This window comes from Antrostomus carolinensis, unplaced genomic scaffold (assembly GCF_000700745.2).
Source record: "Antrostomus carolinensis isolate BGI_N321 unplaced genomic scaffold, ASM70074v2 scaffold1834, whole genome shotgun sequence".
In the NCBI taxonomy this organism is placed as follows: Eukaryota; Metazoa; Chordata; class Aves; order Caprimulgiformes; family Caprimulgidae; genus Antrostomus; species Antrostomus carolinensis.
In genome coordinates, this window is record NW_010311187.1 from 26,429 (window position 1) to 48,729 (window position 22,301).

Here is a 22,301-nt window from a genome sequence, read left to right on the forward strand (position 1 = left end):
CCTTCTCCCCTCCAGACTTGCTAGCTCTGCCTGGACCAACTGGAATACCAGCAGCCCGGGGATATCACCAGAGGAGCCATCCTGCCTCTGGTCAGGCAGTTTATATATTTTCAAGGCCTTGATTGCTATGAAGCTTGGATCCCAGATCTGACATTCACCATTTGCCACTCCAGCAGAGCTATCAGCAGAGCTGAAATGAGAGCATCACATGTTCCTGACTCTAATGGCTTCTGGACCAACTGGAATACCAGCAGCCCGGGGATATCACCAGAGGAGCCATCCTGCCTCTGGTCAGGCAGTTTATATATTTTCAAGGCCTTGATTGCTATGAAGCTTGGATCCCAGATCTGACATTCACCATTTGCCACTCCAGCAGAGCTATCAGCAGAGCTGAAATGAGAGCATCACATGTTCCTGACTCTAATGGCTTCCTCTGCACTCCCCACTCCTCCTGCCACAGGCAGAAGCATGATCTGCTCCACAGAGTCAAGACAGCCATCATTTTCCCTTTGGACAGTACTAGGAAATGAGGACTTGGTCCAACGCAACCCACTTGATGTCCAAGCCACAAGGCAGCCCTCTGTAAGATCGCATCTCCTTTGTGGGTCTTGTTTAGACCTGTCAGTAGTCAATAACAAAAGAGTACAGAAGGGATGGGAACAGATCCAAGATCCTGGATCTCAAACAAGAGATTTAGGCAGGGAGAAAGGGGAGGAAGGCCAGAGGCATGCCTCCCAGGAGGAAGATTCCCACAGACAAGGACTACAGAGGACACTCACGCCTTTTGCATATTCTGAAGTGCCCTACTCAAGGGTGACTTTGTCCAGCTTGAAGGAAGGCAATCGGTTTTTTGGGGGGTTTTTTTGTTTGTTTCCTCAGGATGAGCTGTCCTGTTCCTTGTCATAGTAGGTACAACCCTAGGACTCCCTGTTCACTGCAGGAAAAAGACAAGCATAGCCTAGGGTATGAAGAACACTACCCTGGGAATTCCTGTCCAAAAGGAGACACAACAAAACAGCCGGGGGACTGAGCAGTAACTGCTCATGCCTTCCTAAATGAAGAGTTAATCTCCAATAACTTTCTGCATCTTTACCTGTCTTTCTACAAAAGCCAAGTGGAATCAAGAGTATTTCTAGATTGTACCATGTCTTTTATCCCACGTTTACCAAGAATGGAAATGGCAAAAGCACAGATAGATAGGCCAAGATATTCCCCTGGTACTCTGCTCTCTCAGTTCACAGAAATCAAAATTATTTTACTCATAAGACTTCTTCCAAGAATAAACTTAAGAGATCAAATAATCTCCCACCCGACTTGAAGATAACTGAAAAGCCAAGAGAGCCCAGCCTTTTCTGTTTACGGAAAAAAAAAATTATAGCTCCACCTATCAGCAAGCGGCAGAAGAGTCCACAAGCAGCTTGGACACTGACTGTGGGAAAAAGTCAAAGCTTCATATGTCTGAAAAGGCAATTAGGGCTGAGAAGTTGGGAAGGCAGAGCTAGCAAAGCAACAATTCCAAAACCAGAAGCTGTCCTCTGCCTCCTATACCTTTTATTTACCAGTTTCATCTCTCTGTATCTTCTTACTCTTTCCTCATCTTCCATTCTCCTCAGCTCCTGTTTGCTGTTTTTTTCCTCCTTATCCCTATTTTCCACACAACCTCCTTCTGACATTGACTCGCTACCCACCGATGCTGAATTGCTTGCACAGCGACTTAGAAGCTGTATGTCTCATCTGATGACATTGTTATTGCACTGACAGCAAATATCAGTAAGAAATGCAATGGTAGTGTTTGTGTTTTTGTAAGCCTATAAACTAGATTCCATAAATTTATTACCATATATAAATAGGAGCAAACACACTGCAATCATTAAAAATCATTATAACAGAGCTCATGATGGTATAACATGGGGAATCTTGCTAAATGGAAAATCTGTTCATCTGCAGAATCAAATTAATGTTATCATGATCCACTACAGTATACTGTACCACCAATGTAAGCAGAGGTATAATTGAACTAAATTTGGAATAGTAAATTATTAACTAAAAATATCTTTGATAAACATACAACCTGTGCAGCTCAAATGCAAAAGATACATAGCACCCTCTACCGATAACTGCTTATAAAGTCAGCAATTTTCTTCTGGCTCATAATTCAGTTTCGTAATAACACTGAGTAAACATAAGCTAGTTGAGTAATCATACAACACTGAAAATGTTTCAGTATAACCACATAGCACTGGAAAAATCTTCCTTCTCCCTCTCTGATTATTCTGCAACAGTTGCCTTATACCGCTGACAATTTGGCCCAAGCCATTCAAATACAACCCAGAAGAAGTCCTTTGTTAAGGATCAGCTAGCCCTGAGTCTTGAACAACTCTCAAGGTAAGCTCATTATACAGGCATGACACACAATTCCTAAGAATTTCCAGTTAATAAAGTAGTTTTGCAGGGCTTGGCTAAATTTTATTTTGACTTGCATATAGGAGAAAGGACCTTGTAACAAACATCACAACAGTCACAGTAACAAAGCACCTTTCTCTTGGTCCTCATGTGCCTAAAACCAGAAAGATCCTACTATACTGCTTCAGGCAGCTGCCTGGTTCACTACAAAGCTTAACAGTTGGCAACATAAATATCCACAGTGACAATAATATAGCTGAAAGCTATTTGTAATACTCACCAAAACACCACATTTAAGTCGAAGCAGCTATGGCTGTGACATTTGAAGAAGAGCCAGAGCGAAGCTCAGATATGGGAATCTCCCCTTCTGCACATCCAACAAGCAATCACTCCTGAGGTATTGGTCCAAGGTGCATTCAAGGTACTTGCCAAACCGAGACCTGAGTGATCTGGTTGTACAAGAGCCAGCTAGTGCTAACTCCAAATGCCCTTCCTTTTGTGCCCTTTCAAAACAGCCACTTTGTGGTATGAATGTAAATGTCTAAACTGCCATTGAAAGTATTGGATCAACAGCAGCTCATAGGTCATCAATGGTACCTCTGTTACTCAATGCCATTGCTGATGTCTTCCTACCAACACCTCAGCAGCTTTGCTCCTTCTCACCTAAAATGGCCTCCCTGCCATTTCACGTCCCAATCACTTTTACACCTCATCACACAGGCGTCTTGCTACATCTCTACTCATTGCTCATTAGGTCTCTGCTACAAAGCTGCCAGCACTAATCCTACCACAGTATTGCACAATTCAGGACTGAGATTAAAGCCACTAGTTGCTGATATTGCCTTTCTAAGCAGCAGATGATTTACAGTTCCCAACTGTGCTACTTAATAACAAGACTTAAACTGAAAAGCAATTTTAAAAAATTGAAAAAATTAGAAAGTAACTTAAGAAAATTGAAACATGGAGAAACTGATAGCAGTATTAAGACTGGATGATGATGTAGCAAACCCAATCACAGCAAACATGGAAAAACCATGAAGAAGAGGAGGTAATCTTCACTTTTTTGATAAGAAATCAATAGTTTCACACAGAATATAATTAATACAGAATGCATATTTTAACTTCCCTTAATGGTTACTACTGAGGGGAGCTAAAGCTTTAATCTTGTTCATGTTTTGCTACTAATGCAACAAGACTGGGGGAGAATTTTTGGCATTTGTTTTAACTCACGATAGTAACACCCCTAACAATAATAAGGTAGAATACCCCAGTTCACAGAATGGGAAAGCTGGATGTACTGTTTTACCGACATAACAGGCAGAAAAGGATATAAGGTCAGTGCTAAAGTTTTGCAATGGACTGCAAAGTGAGCACTAGTACCTACTAAGTTCCTTAAGTCAGATACTACACATGGACGGAAAAGACTTGCAGAGCACGTTACCAGTAGTGCCGCAGGCAGTATGAAGGCAGGAAGTCAGGCACACCTTCTTACTTAGGTGTCGTAAAATGGCATCCACTTGGAACACCCTTACTTCTCTGTATTTGCACTTTTTAATTTTGATAACAGCATGAAAGAATTGAGAGCAGCCCTGCCAAGGACTTGGGGGTACCAGTGGATGAAAAGCTGGACATAAGCCAGCAACCTGTGCTCGCAACCCAGAAGGCCAACTGTACCCTGGGCTGCATCAAAAGCAGCATGGCCAGCAGGTCAAGGGAGGTGATTCTGCCCCTCTGCTCTGGTGAGACCCCACCTGGAGTACTGTGTCCAGCTCTAGAGTCCTCAGCACAGGAAAGACATGGACCTGCTGGAGCAGGTCCAGATGAGGGCAACAAAAATTATCAGAGGGATGGAACACTTGTCCTGTGAAAAAAGGCTGAGAGAGTTGGCGTTTTCAGTCTGGACAACAGAAGACCCTGGGGAGACCTTATTGCAGCTTTCCACTACTTAAAGAGCACCTATATGAAAGATGGGAGCAAACTTTTTAGCAGGGCCTTTAGCAATAGGACAAGGGTAATGGTTTTAAACTGAAAGAGGGGAGATTTAAACCAGATGTAAGGAAGATATGTTTTACCATGAGGGTGGTGCAACCCTGGCCCAGGTTGCCCAGAGAGGCGGTGGAAGCCCCATCCCTGGAAACACTCAAGGTCAGGCTCGATGGGGCTCTGAGATACCTGATCTAGTTGAAGATGTCCCTGCTCACTGCAGGGGGGTTGGACTAGATGACCTTTCAAAGTCCTTTCCAACCCAAACCATTCTATGATTTTATGTAAATTGGTAATTTGTAAGCCTATTGCATTTCAGAGCAAAGATAAATGTACCAACTTTAAAAACAAACAGCATAAATTAGAGGATGCATTTTGAGAAGATGTAGCTTTACTGGAATTAATGCATTAACAGCACCCATGGGATTGGTAATTTGTAAGCCTATCGCATTTCAGAGCAAAGATAAATGTACCAACAACTTTAAAAACAAACAGCATAAACTAGAGGATGCATTTTGAGAAGATGTAGCTCTACTGGAATTAATGCATTAACAGCACCCATGGTTCCATTATCTCCAGAGTTTTTTTTTTAAAGCATTCCTTTTAGCTCTCCTTCTGAAAAGGTGTGGGGAGGGAAGAGAAGCCCATCCCAAAAGCTAAAGGACAACCGAAGCTCCTAATCCTGAGCAGGATTTTGCTGCCATCATGTGGCACCATGGCTCTCTAAACTCCGACTCTCATTCTGCTGAAAACACCCACTTCCCTGCTCTGTGTTCACAGAGTGAAAGAGGGACTGCAAAACCCTACACATACAGGACAGGATTTTAACTGGCCAAGCTAACACAAGGGTTTCCTCCTGTCCCTAGCAAGCCAGCAGGAAAATGCTACTGAGTGTTGTAAAGAGTTCTTTTCAGGAAAATCGATGGCTTTGTTATAATTCAAACATCACCTTTTTCAGCACACACATGCACGCACCACGCTCTATTATGTGTTCAAACAGCACTATGCTCAGGTGACCAGCCCATCTGAAATCACGGTGTCCCAAAAGGAACTATATAATAACTATGGTATCCATGCCAAAATGTGCTCAGCTGCAGAACTGCACAACCTGCCAAGCAGCTCTAAGAGTTGGTACCCTGTTACTAGAGCAGCAGGTGATCTTTGTTACTTTGGTCACCTTGCTGAGAAATACAAAGATGATTTAGTGATAGTGTTCTGTCATCTAAAATTGCATTTTGAAACACTAAAAACAATTTTTAAAAGTATCTACTTGTAAGTCTACTTTCTCCTATCTCAAAGGTTCAGGGAATTTTCTAGTGGTGAATATATAAAAGTATTAATGGATTTATATAGGAGACATAGTACTGCAAAGGCATTCAGATAGATACTTTCATATAGCATAATGCACTCAATCAGCTTATTCAGGGATGTGAATGTAAACCAAATAAGTTAACTCACTGATTTGGAGTTCTTTCTTGCCCAAGGCCAGAACCAGTAGCACTCCACAGCTATACTAGCAGGTAACTTATTATTTTCTTAGTACTTGTTAGTCACTATTTTGCTGCAACTACTTCTTTTTAACCTATTGCCCCTGCTGTTGCCCCAACCCCCCCCCCAAAAAAAAAAAATCTCAAAACAAACAAACAAACAAAATAAGCACAATTTTTTTTTTCTTAACAGAGTTCTCTATTTGTACTGCAAAGCCTTTTAGACTCAAACTGTAATATAGCTTCTTAGAAGCCTGGTTTTAGTGTCAGAGCCTCATCCAAAAAAAATGAGTTTAGAGGACCAATTGCTCAGACAGAACATGCAAAGTGCAGTATGAATGCACCAACTGTATTGGTATGGATTAACCATATGTAATAATAAAACATACATAAATACAATTATATACGTACATAAAATTATATTATTTTAATAATTATGTACATAAATTTAAAAAGATACATGACCAATAAAGCAGGACAAGGCTCAAACTAGAATAACTATTTTTTTAAAGGTACACAGCAAGTTATGTGTATGTATACAAACAATTTCAAGTGAAAGCTCAAGTGTCACTTAGGCAGGAAGGAGAAACTGCAGATAAAATAGAAAGATTTTTTTTTTTTCTCAGGGCTGGGCAATCATCCTTTCTGCTCCAGTTCTCAAATATTTCAGCTGCATGCCATACATCCATTTCTGTGGTCTATCTTACATATTTATTTTAAACTCCAGTTTCTACTACTCACGTGCAGTGCAGCAGCCTCCTGATGCAATTTATGAATACTGCTAACTGTTGGCAGACACATGAAGTGATAAACCACAACAAGAGGTCCAGCACTTAAACCTATATATGCATTTGAATTAATCAAATGTTTTAGCATCACAAAGTTGAACTGCTGTCAGTAAAACTTGGATTGCTTTGAAGAGACACCAGCTCTATCTCTCTAAAAGCAATACACGCCTATAAAGATACGATCCTGCACAGAATTGGAAGCTCCAATATGCTTTTCTTCTCAGGAGTTTTACACAGAAGAGAAAGAAATGGGCTCAAGAATACTAGCAGTATTCTTATAAATTGCATCCTCTAAAACACAGAGTATTTCTTGAAAGAAATACAAATGGACAAATGCTTCCACAGCTTGTATGGGCACAACTCCAGTTGGCTTTAGGAGATATAATACTTGATTTGAGAGAGACAGAATTGGACTATACTCTACTTAGGAAAAAAAACCTTCACAAAAAGCCCCTCGTTTTTCCTTGGAGCTACACACATCTCAGTTTTTCAACTAACAGAGAGAGCATTCCAAGGTTGGTATGGACATATCCATAACAGGATTTTGTGTGCAGACCATCTTCTGTGTTTTTTGAAGTGTAGTTAACCATAGCACATACATGTCTGCACACACACCAAAGCAAGATCTGTGCTTTAAACAGAAGCAAATGCAAGGCTACGGGGAAAAGCGTTCAAACACCCATAAATACTATTCAGCATCTAGCACAACCATACACTGGTATGCTCTTCAGGGATGCTTGATGATCTGCTCTCATCTCAGACCTGAATACCCAAGAACATGTCAGAGACAGACTGCCATCTGCCTGAGCAAAATAGCATGGGAAAAATGTCAACTTTTTTTTTTTTTTTAATAAATCCAGCCCTTCTTTAAACTAAATTTGTTTGCACTAGATGGCAAAATACTGTGCTTAAATAAAATTCATGGTGATGGATCATCATTAAAATTAAGGAGGGAAACAGCTGAGTTTCATAGTGTCATTAAACTATCAGGCCTGTGAACTGCTTCAGGCAGTACCATGAAAGTCCTGGGTAGTTCACTCTTGATTGGGAACATTTGCAAAATTATTTGAAGCAGCAAAACAGAAAGAACAAATAATCTGAATATGTAATCATCAGAGCATTTCAAGGATTATCATGTGAATACAGCCAGTTATTTAGCAACTTTATACCTAACAGTTATATTTTGATATTGAATGTTGTGTTTCAGTTTCTTCAGTTTCATTACTAACAACACAATTTTACACACAGTAAAAATTTGTAATATATTTTTGGTAGGAGCAAAACTACATAGAAACTATCAAAATAGTAAAGTGTGTTATATTAGTGCCCTCAAGTTTATTGTAAGCTTACTTTTCCTGACTTTTATAACGTAAATGAAGGAAGAAGATATGGAGGGAGTTCTGAGCTCTGTCACTGAATTATGAAGTGACTGACTCACTCATAATTGAAAAGAGGGATCAAGTATTAAAATTCTGTAGGCTATATATTCTGGCAGTATATTATTTAGTACTTGATACTTGAGAAGAGAAACTACCACAGTTTACATTAGTTGAACAGTTTTTCATAGATATGAAACCAGGAAGGATAACATGCCTATAGGTCCAGTTCTTAAACTCATGTCATTTAGAAAGACAGGGCAGTGTTTCAAACACATATTTAAAAAAGCTACATTACTGAGATATATCAAATACTGACACAATTTTCTTCAGTGTGTATGTACATATATGATGAGTTGTTCAACCTTCTAAACAAGAGCACCAGTATGCAAAGAAAGCACATTTAGAAAAGTAGTTAAAAGTTTAAAGAACACATTAGCCTGGTACAGCACAGAATAGATGATTGCTGTTAAATTTATATATTGGCATTGATATATACCTTGTGGCCCTGTTAGCCTCTCTACTGGGGACAGATCATGGAAATCATGCAAAAATCATTAATCATATTACAATTACTGTAATTTTACAGGTTTACACTTTCACTGATATTTACGAGCCACTTTACATATAACGCCTAGACAACACGATAGCTCACATTTATCTTTTTGACTGCTTATCACAACTGACTCAGTTGTTTAATTGCAAGAGACATTCAAGGTAATTAAATACATTCCTGGGAAACATCTGCTTTCTGTCATACAGTGGCAGACAGAAAAGGTGTGTCAGTGACAACTCCTTATTTGCAAGACATTTATTAACTCCAGCTTGTTTCTCCTGACCCCAGAACACTGCTATACACCTACAACAATGCTTTAACTTGAACATTCTTTCACCTCATATTTTTAAGGGTGTGTTATTATCAGTAATTGTGGGGTATATCTTGCATTGCCAATCTAATGGGAGGAATTTCAACTTGAAATTTTAACTGTTCTAACCGAGCAATGATTTGGTGAAAAGTCAAACTAACCATGCAAAAAGGCAGCTCATGCTTCCATGACGCACATGTTTTACACAATGTGAACTTTCTCATCCCAATCTGCCTTCCCAGAAGCCAAGCACATACCCAAACCACATGCCACAGAAACATTAAGGATCCACTGTAAGAGTGAGAAAGGCTGGTAAAGAACTCAATGCAGTGGGGCAGAATAATGGTTTTCAGGATGACAAAGCTATTTCAAATTTCTCACTCCAGAACAGATTCAAAATGGTTCTTCTGTAACTCGTTTTTAATGTAATCCATGATCTGAAAATACAGTTTACACTTCGTCTTGTCAAAGCCTGTCACAAAGCAATTTATGGCTAGAGGTGAAGTTGGCGAGGTAATGGGAGCATCAAATTTACAGGCAATTAGCTTAGCAGGGAACCCATTCCACAGGGACTACTGGCAAGAGGTGTTGCTGGCAGGATAACAGACAAAAGTGGGGTCAGGGTAATAACACGGACAGTCACTGGGGAACTGATTAGCTACCTGTCAATGTTTAAATAACTTACCAAACTCAGTATCAAGAATTACCTGCCAAAGTAAGGGTTAAAGTGGAAAAGTAATTATCTTTTTTGCTGATCATTACAACATAAAAATCTTTAGATTTAACCTGGCTAACTTAAGTTTTTAAATATTATAAAAGCTGGACTGCTGAGAGACAATTTGGGGAGAGACAAATACGGAGACAATTTGAAACAGTTGTAATTCTCAGTAACCTTTGGCAGAATCAAGGGATAATTTTAGAAATTACTAATAAAACACTGTTTATGCTACATTTAAAAAGCTCTGAAAATTTCCAGGACAAGGACTGCAGATACAGGTAGTATCTTTCATTAGGACAACTACTATAGCTGAAAATGCAAACAATAAAACTAAAACAAAACAACAAAAAACCCCCCAAAATAGAATCTGGTGGAATATATATTAACATTGATAAACTGGAGAATACTCCAGAGATCACCTCACAATACTGCAGAGCCAAAAAAAGGTGATAGACTACTGATATTTGACAAGACAGTTTCAAACAGTATTGCTTTCAATGTTAAGGAGAGTCTGAAGGAAGAAAGCACAGACTTCTTCAAACTGAGACATCTGCTTTCTCTGGATTGTAATCCATTGTTGTCCACCCAGCCCTTTACAAGCAAAGGAAGAGCAGGAAGCACGCAAATGCAAAGAACAAAAGAAAACATAACACAGCATCACTTCTGTGACAGAGTGCCATTGTTAAGATCTTGCATTATTTGTGAGAAACGGATTTCAGAAGCTGCGCCAAGAAGATAAGACAAAACATTTACAGGCCATACTTTAATTTCAGTTCCTAGTAAACTGTTGTGAAATGCCAGACCAGTTAAGACTTTACTACTGGAACAGACAATAGCAGGACTCAATAGACAGAAATAGCAAGTTATAATTTGAATTTAAGATCGTTAAATATTAGTTAGTCTGCCTCAAGGCTTTCATTAATGGCTTCTTTTGAGTAATATTTAAATGCCTTCTCCAGTTTTGCATAACTTAGTTAAAAAGTATTTACCTATGGCAAATTCATAAGGCAATTACATTATTCTTGACAAACCAGCCAGAGTTCATACCCTCCCGAGTTATAACTCCTTTCCTCTTCACCAGCTGCAGTGTTACCCAGAAGTGCCACAGCTCCTAGCACGCCAGCACGCCTGATCTGCTGCTTTTTCCAACAAAAGCCCCAAAGCAAGAGACCTCTTGCCACCACCTGGCCTGGGCCAATTCTCCTCCTCATAGAGGAGCACACCAGGGCACAGTCCATGCACATCCACATAGTTACCCCACTGGCTCAACTCAATTTGACATTTTCCTTTTAGGAGCAGCTTAATCTTAACACTATGAAGCAAGCATGATTAGCAGAAAATGTTTTAAGAGCTTATACACATCTACTGCAGATCTATCTGTTGTTCTCCATAAGCTTATTCTAGATTCTGAAATCTGGCCTCCCTGAGATCAAAATCCTATCTCTCCTATTCAAGGAAGATGCCACCTCTATGTCCAGGCATTCATTTTCTCCTGCATCCTTTGATCTCATAAAATCTAATTTGGATGGCTCGTTAACAGATTCAGACACCAAGCCTAAAGCTGTTGTTTCTGCATCATCTCAAGTACATCCCAGAGGTGCTTTCCACGTCTTTTTTCTAATATCCTTTCATAACAGCAGCATTTCCTGTTGGTATGGACTACTTGCACAATGAACATCACCACCAAAGGGCTCACCCTCAAGGGAATAATTTCTGTCAAGAGCTCTCCACAGACAGACATACAGAGGAGACTGTAACTGAAGCAATCATCGATTATGCCTTGTGCTTTATTTTATTCTAGTTGCTTTTTTCTTCAGTAATAAAAAAAAATATTAGTTAATAACTGTGATTATTTGGCTTATCTTTAACCATGGATAAGAAACTAGCCTGACATAAGTGATGTGCAAGCCTCCAAGTGGGCATATGGGAAAAGGGGAAGGAAAGATGCCTCAGTCCTGAAGTGTCTTTTAAGTAGATGTACCCATCTATTTCCTATATGCTCCAAATGTTCCATATTGTCTAAATACAAAATTATTTCATGGTAAATACCTGAAAAAAAAAAAAAACCAAACCCAAAACACCTCCTGTGCTACCCTTCAACCTATGCACAGATGATAGGAACTACCCGCTGAACAAACAGCTCTCACTAATCTTTCCAGCCTAAATGTATTACAAACTGCCCTTGCAAAAACCAACTTCAGCACGCTTTGCGCTTCCTTGTCCTCTTTGCTTGTTTTTCATGTGGACTTCTGCTTTGTACTTTTCTTCATGCTGCTCTGTTCTTAGAAAAGCTCTTGTGTTCTATCTTCACATTGACTCCCATACAGAAACAGTCCTGGAAACCCACTTGTCTTTGCTGATTTGTTCTGTACCCCAGTCTGAACTGTTGCTGTACTCTGAGGTTCCCAGCAAAGGTGCTGATCTCTAGAAATTAAATGCATGTGAATGGCTGCAAAGAATATCTGAACTTGCTTTTGTTAACAATGTTTAGCAGACCCCTTCAAAATAATACACATCCTTAGAGGTCTGCAAACCACAAACTAAAAAACAGCACTTAACAGTACAAGAAGACAGAGATGTCACATAAGCATCAAGTATCTAGCAAAGACAGATTCAGAAGGACTTCTTATACAAGAAGGAAGATTGTTCTTCTTTTGATAAAAACAGATTAACTGATAAATGTCAGAGGACAGTAAACTATTTTTAAATTTAGGACAGATTCAAGTTCATAGTTATATGATGGGGGAGGATGGGAGTATTCTGTGCAAGGTGAAACGAAGAGAGTTAGAAGGATTAAATAACCCCAAAGTAAAAGGTTTGATTTTAGATCAAAACTGAACTCTACCTGTTTGTTTTGTTTTCTTTTTATTTTGCTAAAGACAGAACATTTCTACTGTAGATGAACTCAGATTATTTTTTTTAACCTTCACTCACTGACTACTAAAAACACTATTCTCATGTCTCTCATAATAGCATTCTATCTAAAATGCTAACACTGTTCTTTACACGGTCCCACGCTTTTCAAAAGTCTCCACTGCAAGCCAAACACTTGAAGAACAATATTTAGCATTAACAACGACCTTTCTCACTCCCTCACTCAGCTCCTCCAAATGCTGCATAGCAGTATGAAAACCATGAAATTATTTAATAAAAATGCTTATTAATAGTTAAAATTCTTTTTATAGATATGCAAACAACAGATCACATAGGAGAGCGTGGTGACCACAGTAAGGAATATGGGATTTAAGTGGATCACTCTGAAAAAACCTTTGAAAAGAGAAAATTGTTCAGATACCTCTTCAGAGTGGCAAACTATCATTAGATATTTCATGCAAGGTGAAAGGCTGATGCTAGAATCCACAGGAAGCAGTATCACTGGCTGATACTGACACAGGACTGAAAATCTACAAAGGACCCAACAGGCACATGAAGTGAGCAAGACAAGGTTGAGAGAATAGCTGGTAACAGTCCCACTTTGTTTTATTTAACAATCTTATTTATAACTGCCACATTTGACTTTGGCTAGTCACAGAAAGTAATGAAAGCACACTGGATAGTTCTGGTTTTCTTTTGCACTTCACCTTACCAATATCCTTACAAAGCAGTCACTGTTTTAGCACAAAACAAAAATATGCATGCTTTGACATCTCTAGGAGAGGTTAGCACATTTATTCTCCAGAGCTCCTCTTCACATCCATCTCCCACAGTGACAATCAGTTTCATAGCTTGTAGCAATGAAAACTTTTAACATTTCTAAAAATAAGGGCTTACTTACTGAGCATTTGAAATACAATCACAATTTGATAGCTGATGTCGAAAACTTCCTTCCTTCTGACAGCCAGCCTTTAAATAACAGGATCTAATTTCCCCTTTATGAAATACAGAGGAAAAAAAAAATCAGTTCAGTGATATGATAATTTGTTTTACACACAAAGTTTATAAAAAAGACATTTTAGGGCAGGCACATTTATAAATATAGCTTTCAGTCTGTGCAGTAGGCTTATTTTAGACTTCAGAAAGCAAATTAACATTTGAACAACTGAAAACCTGAGACAAATCAAAACACAGAAATTACAGTGAAAATTTAAAAGTTACGCAAAGTAAATGCAAAGCCTGTATATCAATGTAAGTTAACTGTAAATTGTGAAATCATCATATATTTTTCTTTCAGTTCACAAAGGTGAGGAGGTACAAAGCAGGGAAAAATTCTGCAACTCTCTCCTTGCATGTGTAGCAAAAAATGAAGGGTCATTGTTCACTGACCCACAGGTGATGCCATCTGCCTGACTTGCAGCTGCTGCTCTTGGCCCCACAGCACACAGGGAGCTGCAGGGCAGAAAAACAAAGCATCTCTGGGGTCACAAACCCAGCTACCATGAGCACTCATTCCATACAGGTTTTGAAGGCAGCTTTAAGGGAAATATGGCTTTTGGGACAGCTGCCTTTCCAAGGTACGGGCCAGCACCTCAGAGCGCTACACAGAGTTCAAACAAACCTCCACCAAGTATATGACAGCTTCAGCCTCTAGGAATAGCTGCAGAACAGCATGCCAAGCATAGGCATGGGGCAAGACTAGCTCACTCATTAATTCTCTTGAAAGGGGTAGCAGACCACAACTTCAAATGAAAGCAACCACCAGATCATCAGGGAGAGTTCAGTCTGAGCCAGCTGAAGAACAAAACAGTAAAAGGGAGGAACGTTTTGCCCAGCCAGGCCAGTGTAAAACTGCTCAACAGGCAGAAAGTGCCTGGGGTTCTTCTGCAAAGACAGAAGTAGTGTGTTGGCCTAGCTAGCATTTTTTGAGGACAATGTTTGGAAGATAAACTTCATGCACTGCGTAAGCCTCAGGTCTGTGATGGTCACTGGTGAATTTTAAAAACTCTAGTTATTGCTGATCTGACTTTAAATTACTAACCTTTTTTTTAAAAAAAAATGCACACAGAAAAACATCCTTGGTAAAAGACAAGAGAAATATCCTTACAGGGCATCTACAGTTTCTTTAGAAATTTCCTCACACATCGTAATTATTCCAACTACAGAAACTCACCATTTTCATCTATGAACACATGCATTGCATCCACGGATAGCTCATCTTGCACAGACGCCTCAGGTCCACTTATTACTTGCAAGACAGAACTGTCTTGCTGAGAAGTTACTCGGTAGATTATCTGCCTTTGCCTGTTGCCCTGGTAACTTGACACAAAAATTTTTCAAAACTACTATGAGGAACTTTTTTCTTGTTCTCAATAAAACAAAAAGAAAAAGAGGTTAATTAAAAGTTTATGTCATTTCTACTCAGTGAAACAAAACAGCTTACATCATATCTTTGAAGTACAAAATTGTAAAGTAAACTGGCCTTACAGTGCTGCAAATTTGGCAGACTCTGGTAGCACTGGACTAGTACTAGCACGATCTTGGCTTTGTACATCTGATCTTTCCTGTTTAGGAAGTTGCTCACAGTGCTTTTCTGTTCCCACCATTTCTTCTTTTCTCTCCGTCATCTGGCTATCTGGAAAACAGGGCAGTGAAGTGGAGCCACTCTCCACAGATGACTGTCAAGAGTTTCATTCATTAACTACTGAACAGGAGCATCTAAAAGAGAAAAGCTAAAACACTGCAGTAATTACTAGTTTTATGGAAAACATTAAAATTACTTAAAACAATACAATCACAGAAATCTGGATGAGGAGGTACTGTGACTCAAGGAGGATGCATGAATGGGCTGTTTCAAGAACAGGCTGTGTGAAGCAAAGGACAAATGAGACAGAATTTCTGCTTTGCATCTCCTGTTGTTTCAGAGGGAAGCAATCTGTCCCTAACCTAGAATGGTAAGAGGCTGCTTCCCTGGGGGCCGTGATTTGTTCTCAAGCTGTGTATACTGGCAGCAGAAAAGCAGAAGCACCGTCTCATTCCCCTTTTACAAAAGGGAAAGCAGCACATTCCAAGGAAACAGAGCTCTTGGATGGGAAACAGGTAGCTGCCTAATCCCTTTTCCCCACCAGCCACACACTAGATGCAGGACAAAGGGCAAACTGGCTAAACAATTTCACAGTAGATTTTCCTATGCTTGGAAAATACAGAACTATAGATTTTAAAATCTATATGATGGACTTGTCTGATTTCTACTACTTTGAATACCAATTTGAATACCAATTATATTTATATTATCTCTCTACACACGTATGTGATTTACTTACATGTACAACTTTCAAGCAATAGTCTCTTTTAGTTACTAACATTCACATTGAATAGTGAAACATTTTGCAGCTGTACTCTGACTGTAAACTAAAGAATTTATCTATTAGGATTTTCAAGCGCAACTAAGACAGCGATTTCATCACCACCATGTGCACTCGCACAATTAAATGCTTTAAAGGGAAAAAAAAACCCAACCCACAACCTGCTTTTGTGGTGATTGTTGGAAATGCTTCAGTGAGTTCTGTACCTTCTTGCACTAAGCAAGGTATATCGAAATGTGCTTACTCAGACTTTTTGCAATATCTGCTGTTTAAACGCCTTAGAAATTTAATGATCAAGAAAAAAACCCACATAAATCCCCTCCACAAAAAAAATCCGTTTGTTAAACCATCTTTCCTACCAATACAATTACCATCCTAACCTGCAAGTGTCAAGAAATAGTGGAGTCAAAGCTAAGACAGTCTAAGGATAAAACAGATTCAAAGCTTGTAGAGAGACACAATATCTTTTATTAGGCCAACGGATATAACTGAAAAAACTAAAACTTTTGGGTATGCAGACCTTTCAGATCATCTGTGTTGTTCTCCTCCAACCATAACAGCTGTTCTAATAACATATTACTTCTACAAACAAACCTACCTTCAGGAGTTAAGACATCTCTACACCAGTTCCAGTTCACAGGACACACCTCTCTAATATCCTAAAGCCTCAGACAGTCAGACACAACTACTTTGCACTGCAGACACTTCACACTTACTTTTTTTTTGGGGGGGGGAAGGGAAGGGTGGTAGAGGAGGGGAATCCAGACGCGTAAGAACAACTTTAGTTGCACCACATCTTGTTCCAGCAGGTCTCAGCCCTTAATGTGAAGCACAACAAGCAGCACCAAGTTCAGGACATGGTTTAGTGGGCATGGTGGTGTTGGGTTGACAGTTGGACTTCATGATCTTGGAGGTCTTTTCCAACCTTAATGCTTCTATGATTCTAAAGAGCCTCACTGGGGCCCCAGACACTCACCAGCCAGGGTCCCAGAAGTGAGAGGGAATGGGCAGTAGAGATAAAAGACACGCTGTAACTCTTGCTTGGAACAGCAGCACTCCTTGAGCTTTCACAAGGAGGAAGAAAAAAGAATCTCACTACAACACAGCCAATGTTCTGAGTCTCCTTCTCTCTTTCTGTAGCACAGGACAACCAAGGATCCTGACTCCTTGTGCTATAAGCACAATGAGCTTAAGTTTGGTTTATAGAAATATTTTGTACCTGTTGTGCGTGGAGACAAAATTCAACAGGTCTTCCAGACCTCCTTTCTTCTATTTAGAGGGGAAAAAAAAAGTGGGGAGGGGAGCAGACAACACTTTTTTCTCTTCCTAATTAAAGATTTAAACTCTATTTTAAGCAGAAACTGTGCCTTATTTAACTGTGGCGTTACTGAAGCATCACCTTAATGATGTAACTGTACCTGAGGGAGGTGACAGAACCACAGACACCTAATCAAAATCACCTTCCTAAAGGCTTGGACTGTTCAAGCTGTAAAAATAATTGATAGAAATCAGAAACTGTGGTTTTAATAATTTAATTGGTCCCATATTGCCCAAAACTAGCTCTAGGGCAGGAACAATTAAAAAGATTTTTTTAATGTGATTATCTAGTGGTTTTAGAAAATGCTTCTTTCTTTTCCATTCCAAACCACAAGCCTTGCAGACTTCTTTTCCTTGCAGTGGTAAAGAGTCATAATAATAAAAACATAATAATACTGCTTCTTAAAGGCTTTATATGCCAGTCAGACAATAAACCATGGTGATGAGTACTTCCAGAACTGGAAAGGTGGGCCATGATGGGTTTGTGACTGGTTTTCATGCTTATTACTCATTTTCTTCCAAATGACTTACACCTTCAGTTATTTAAATGGAGATAGAAGTGTCTAGACTAGGAGTGTTCTACCAGGCTGTCATCTGCTCTACATCACCAAACACTCCTTGCATGGAAAGTCTGCTGGCAAAGCTCAAGTTACTAGGAAAAATCCTCTCCAAGAGCAAGAGAAGAGTAAAAAGCACAACATGGCCGCGTACCTGCACCCTCCCTGTGGCCTCCTACCAGAGCCATTTACCCTGAGCCAGTGCTCCACGTCTCAGGAGTACACACAACTGGGCTCGAACAAGCACCCAAGCTCAGTCCCAGGCTCTGCAAGTAACTTAATAATTTATCTGGAAATTATGTCACATGACTCAGATATGTGAGGCATAACTATCAGTATTCATGGCTAAATCAGGCTTGGGGAAGGGTGATTCAGAAGAGTCTTGTACAAATGACCATAAGTTTTGGTCTGTACACTATTTTCATATTTCGGTTGAGCACAAGTTACATCCTTTAGTCACCCTGGTAAAATCCTTACCAAGATAAATATTTCTTATATGTCCCATACGGGCATAAGCTACTGCCTCTAAATATTTTTATCTGCATTAAAGAATTGTAACAGCATAACATTGCTTAAAAATATAACAACCCAATGCTGACAAATGAGCTCCTAATTTAAATGCAGTTACATCACCAAAATTTCCTTTGCCGTGTTACTTTTTAATTTGTGGAACAAATTTTAGGCATCCCAAATTATCTTTGTAGACAAGCCACTGGTCCACACTGGGAGGAGGTTGAAAACAGTTTTACAGTTGAAATGAAGCAGCCTTTGTACATACAGTAATCATGATAATCAACTGTCAGTGCACCTCAACTTTAAAGTTGCCTCATTATTAGGTAAATAGAATTAAATTTTATTCTCTGTAACTTTTCTCCAAAATATTTTTGCTATTTTGTACCCTTTCTCCACAGTCTCACAGACATTTTTCTTCATCTTTTACTTGTATATCCCTATCCCAGTCTCCACAACTCAGTCCTGTAAGTTAAAATGCCACTGTTGTCAGAGTTTCAAATGCCATCTGTTTTGAAATCTGGTCAACCAGAACTAAGCTAACTAAGCCCAAGTTTCTTCTGTTCTTCTGCTCTGCTACAGAATCTACTTGCTTCCACAACACTACACTCCAAAACAGAAAGTTTCACTGTAAAATACATTTGTTGCCCCTTCGGCCAGAGAGATAATTTATTTCAAATCACTCTATGCTCTTGTTAGTACCAGCATGAAACAAAAGCTCTATGAGTTGTGAACCATCCCATTCATATCTCTGGAGAATACATCCTAAGGACATTCCCAACGCTTTCTTCACCAACTGTTTTAGCAGAAACATTTAGCTTATGTACTTTATTCTCAAGCTAAATCTGCCTATTATGCCACAAATAGATTAAAAGAAAAAAACTGACATTAAAACTGGTCACCCGCCAAACAACAGGCGTGCCCAGGGAACCTGACGCAGTCCAAGAATTGCTATAAAAGTTCAGCGTGGGCACTGAAGAAGCACATGGGATTATCCATTAATCAGGATCACCACATTAACCCTGAAGCAACAGGAAAAACTAGCGATACTCACTGTGCCATTATGAGACAGGGAGACTTAAGCACAGAAGTGACTTGCTCAAAATAACCTCCTAGGCCAGCAGCAGAGCTGGGAATAAAATCAAGGTTTTTGAGGTCTCAAGTAAGTAGTCTAATCATTAAACTTAACTATGTCAGAATACAGACCTCTGAAATAACCTGTTTTTTTACAGGTGTCAGCCTTGTCATCAAACATACTATCACCTCTTTGATTTAAAGACTAAAATTTTAAAATCTCAACCCGTTCAGCCTTACACATTGTGCATCAGACTTAGAGAACCGAGTTCTGTACCCCATTTCCTCCCCATCCAAAGAGGGGCATCAAACACCACATGGACCCCCTCTGGCACGAGAGTCCAGAATGTCACACAGCTGCTCCAAGAGAAGAGCTAGCACCTGACGGGGCTTTGTGCTCCAGGTGCCACCTGCCTACCAATAAACTCCCCTGCTGCCACCTCCCACCATGGTTGTCATGTGAGCTGGTGACTCAATGCACGAGATTCCTCTTCCCTGTGATGATATGGCAGGCAACAGCCTTCTTTCTCACACGCAGGGGAAAAAAGCTGAGGAATCTAAAAATACCCACAAGAGTATGTTTTAGGTTTTTTTATAGGAGAAGGGTAATTGCTTGGGATCCAGAAGAACTCACTCGAGGTTGTGGTTTGTGCACTGCCCAGAATGATGAGTACCTTTTCTAAAAAGAGCCTGCAAAACATCTAAATTCAGGACACACAGTCCCGGTTCAGGTTCTCCCGCACCGGTCCCCACCACTCCCATGTCAGGCATTGCTCCCTGGGTGATAACACTACCTGTCCTAGATTACAAGCCAGCTGTGCCAGAAGGGACATACATACGTTTTTGCCCTGCGTAAGTCTGATGCACAGCTGCTCTTACTCATCTCCAGACACATCAGAGGGACCCAAAGCAGCCAATAAACCCAGCTTTCCTTATTCTTCTCAAAGACTGAAGAAAATTTGCAGTTGCCTTTCAACAAGCTTTCATTATGTGGGTGGTGCAAGTTCAATACAAAACTGAGAGGACACTAGCCTGAAAGTCATTTTTAGCAAGTGTCAGTGGTACTTTCTCACGATCTGCAAGAGGCGGGGTGGCAACTGAACAGCTCTTAGACAGCCTTTTTTTTAAAAAAAAAAAAGTCCTGTATTTTAACACATTAAATCTGGCATCCTTGGTAGCGTAAAGCAAGGCTTTAACTTTCTTTTACTGAATTTTACTGAGCTGTCTACTGGCGAAGGCTTACGTGGTCAGAATGATCTCTCTTCTGTTTCCACAGGACTCACAAGTTCTGTGAGGGAGCACTCGTAACAAAGACCCATCCTTGACATTCACTCACTTGCAAGACTGTTCTGACGAGCACATTTCCTCGCCTTCTCCAAATTGCGCAAAACATCTGCTTTCTTACACACAGCTCTGAACACTCAGCTTTCCAGGAATTTGCCAAGTTTCTCACATTGCCTAATAAACACCTTTGTGGGGTGCATTTCATGTTTATTTGGACCAGGCATCTATTATTAGCTTTTCCCAATTAGGCAGTTTGCAAGGTTAAAAGAACAAAATAACAAACACGACCAACCTCCTCCCTCAAAACAGCTGGTGCATAGCTTGACTTGCTTTGTATTCCCCACACAGACACACTTATTTTTTTTTTTTTCAACAACCACTTTAATGTGGGAATAATGTTTATTCAGATCTCTTCTAAGATGTTATTTTGTTAAAGCATACTTGTAATTGCAAGGCTGTAAACAAATTAGAGGCTTTCTCATTCCTAAAATCCAGTCTAACTGTGGGGAAGCTGCCAGTAATGACAGCAATTTATTTTAGCAAACAGCACGTTCTGACTAGGCTAGAAAACAAAGCCTACTTGCTCTTAAAAATAACTGCTTTTGAACTACCTCTCCCTAGCTTAAAGTGTTCAGATTGAATCTCCTTTTCCCCACAGCACCGGTCCAGGGCGCAGGAGCCACCTCGCAGTGGCAGGGGCCACAGCCACAATACCCGCTCCCACAGGGCACCCCTCTTCCCAGCCACGCTCCTCTCCCAGGGTGACACTTGCTGGACCTGCGCTGGAAACAAGCAGGGCCACTTAATCATACACGTACACAGCTCAGCTTCACTGTCTCACAAACATATGGACTTAAGAAAATAGGAAAGTAGGAAATTCCGTTTAGGTTGCTTTAAGTAACAGCTTGGTTTGAGGGAAGAGCAGAGTCCTCCTGTTTCCTCAGGATCTTGGATCCCAGTAAGAACTCGTTTGCCAGATCAAAAGCCCAATAACTACATACAGATTGATAACGTTTTGGGTTTGGTGGGGTTTTTTTGGCCACTGTGGAATCTATGAGTCTGATTTATTCTAATCACCCGCTTTCCTTGATGCAAGCAATCTTCCCCATTCATATTATCTGAAGGTACTTGTCTGAAAGCTCTTTATAGATTAGCTGCACTTTTTAAAAAATTTAAACTTACCTCTGAAATTTTTTATAATTTCGCTCTTCCAGCAAGTCACATCACACAGAACTCAAATTATCATGTAAACATTCCTTTTAATGGTTGAGGAGTAGCAAAGATGGCAATCTGCTTGCTGGGACCCTCGGTTTATGTGTGCTGCTACACAGGAAGGCGACCCTGCACCCGACCTCCTTCACCCTGGGGACCTGGGTGGGGGGGTCCTGTAGCTTTAGCCAGGGATGAGCTGAGCAGGCTCCAGTGAAAAGCTGGGCTTGCTCAGCACCTCTTAGAAAACCACAGGGAACAGACTGGAGCCAACCCAGTAGGCTGATGAACTAGACAGAGCACAGCAGAAACTGCTCTGCGGAACCATCTGGGAAGCCAGGAGAGATGGGTAAGGTGAGACCAGAAGAAAGGCACCAGTCTTGGGAGGAGCAAAATTTTACTAGGGAATAGAGAGGAGAAGTAGTACAAGAAAAGTGAATGCAAGCTGTGGGGAGGCAATGGCTTTAGGTGAGCTTAAAAGAGTGGGAAA

The 22,301-nt window shown here is 40.1% G+C and overlaps 1 protein-coding gene across 1 annotated transcript in view; it reads right to left on the reverse strand.

The window, feature by feature from the left end:
• LOC104523904 (pecanex-like protein 2) overlaps positions 1-22,301 on the reverse strand; it is a gene marked incomplete at both ends in the record, with an annotated part of 52,844 nt that overhangs the window by 21,011 nt on the left and 9,532 nt on the right. The window contains 3 exons of the mRNA XM_029084662.1: positions 13,397-13,490; positions 14,669-14,814; positions 14,983-15,130. Of these exons, the coding sequence (XP_028940495.1) occupies positions 13,397-13,490; positions 14,669-14,814; positions 14,983-15,130 (388 nt within the window). The remainder of the gene's footprint in view (positions 1-13,396; positions 13,491-14,668; positions 14,815-14,982; positions 15,131-22,301) is intronic.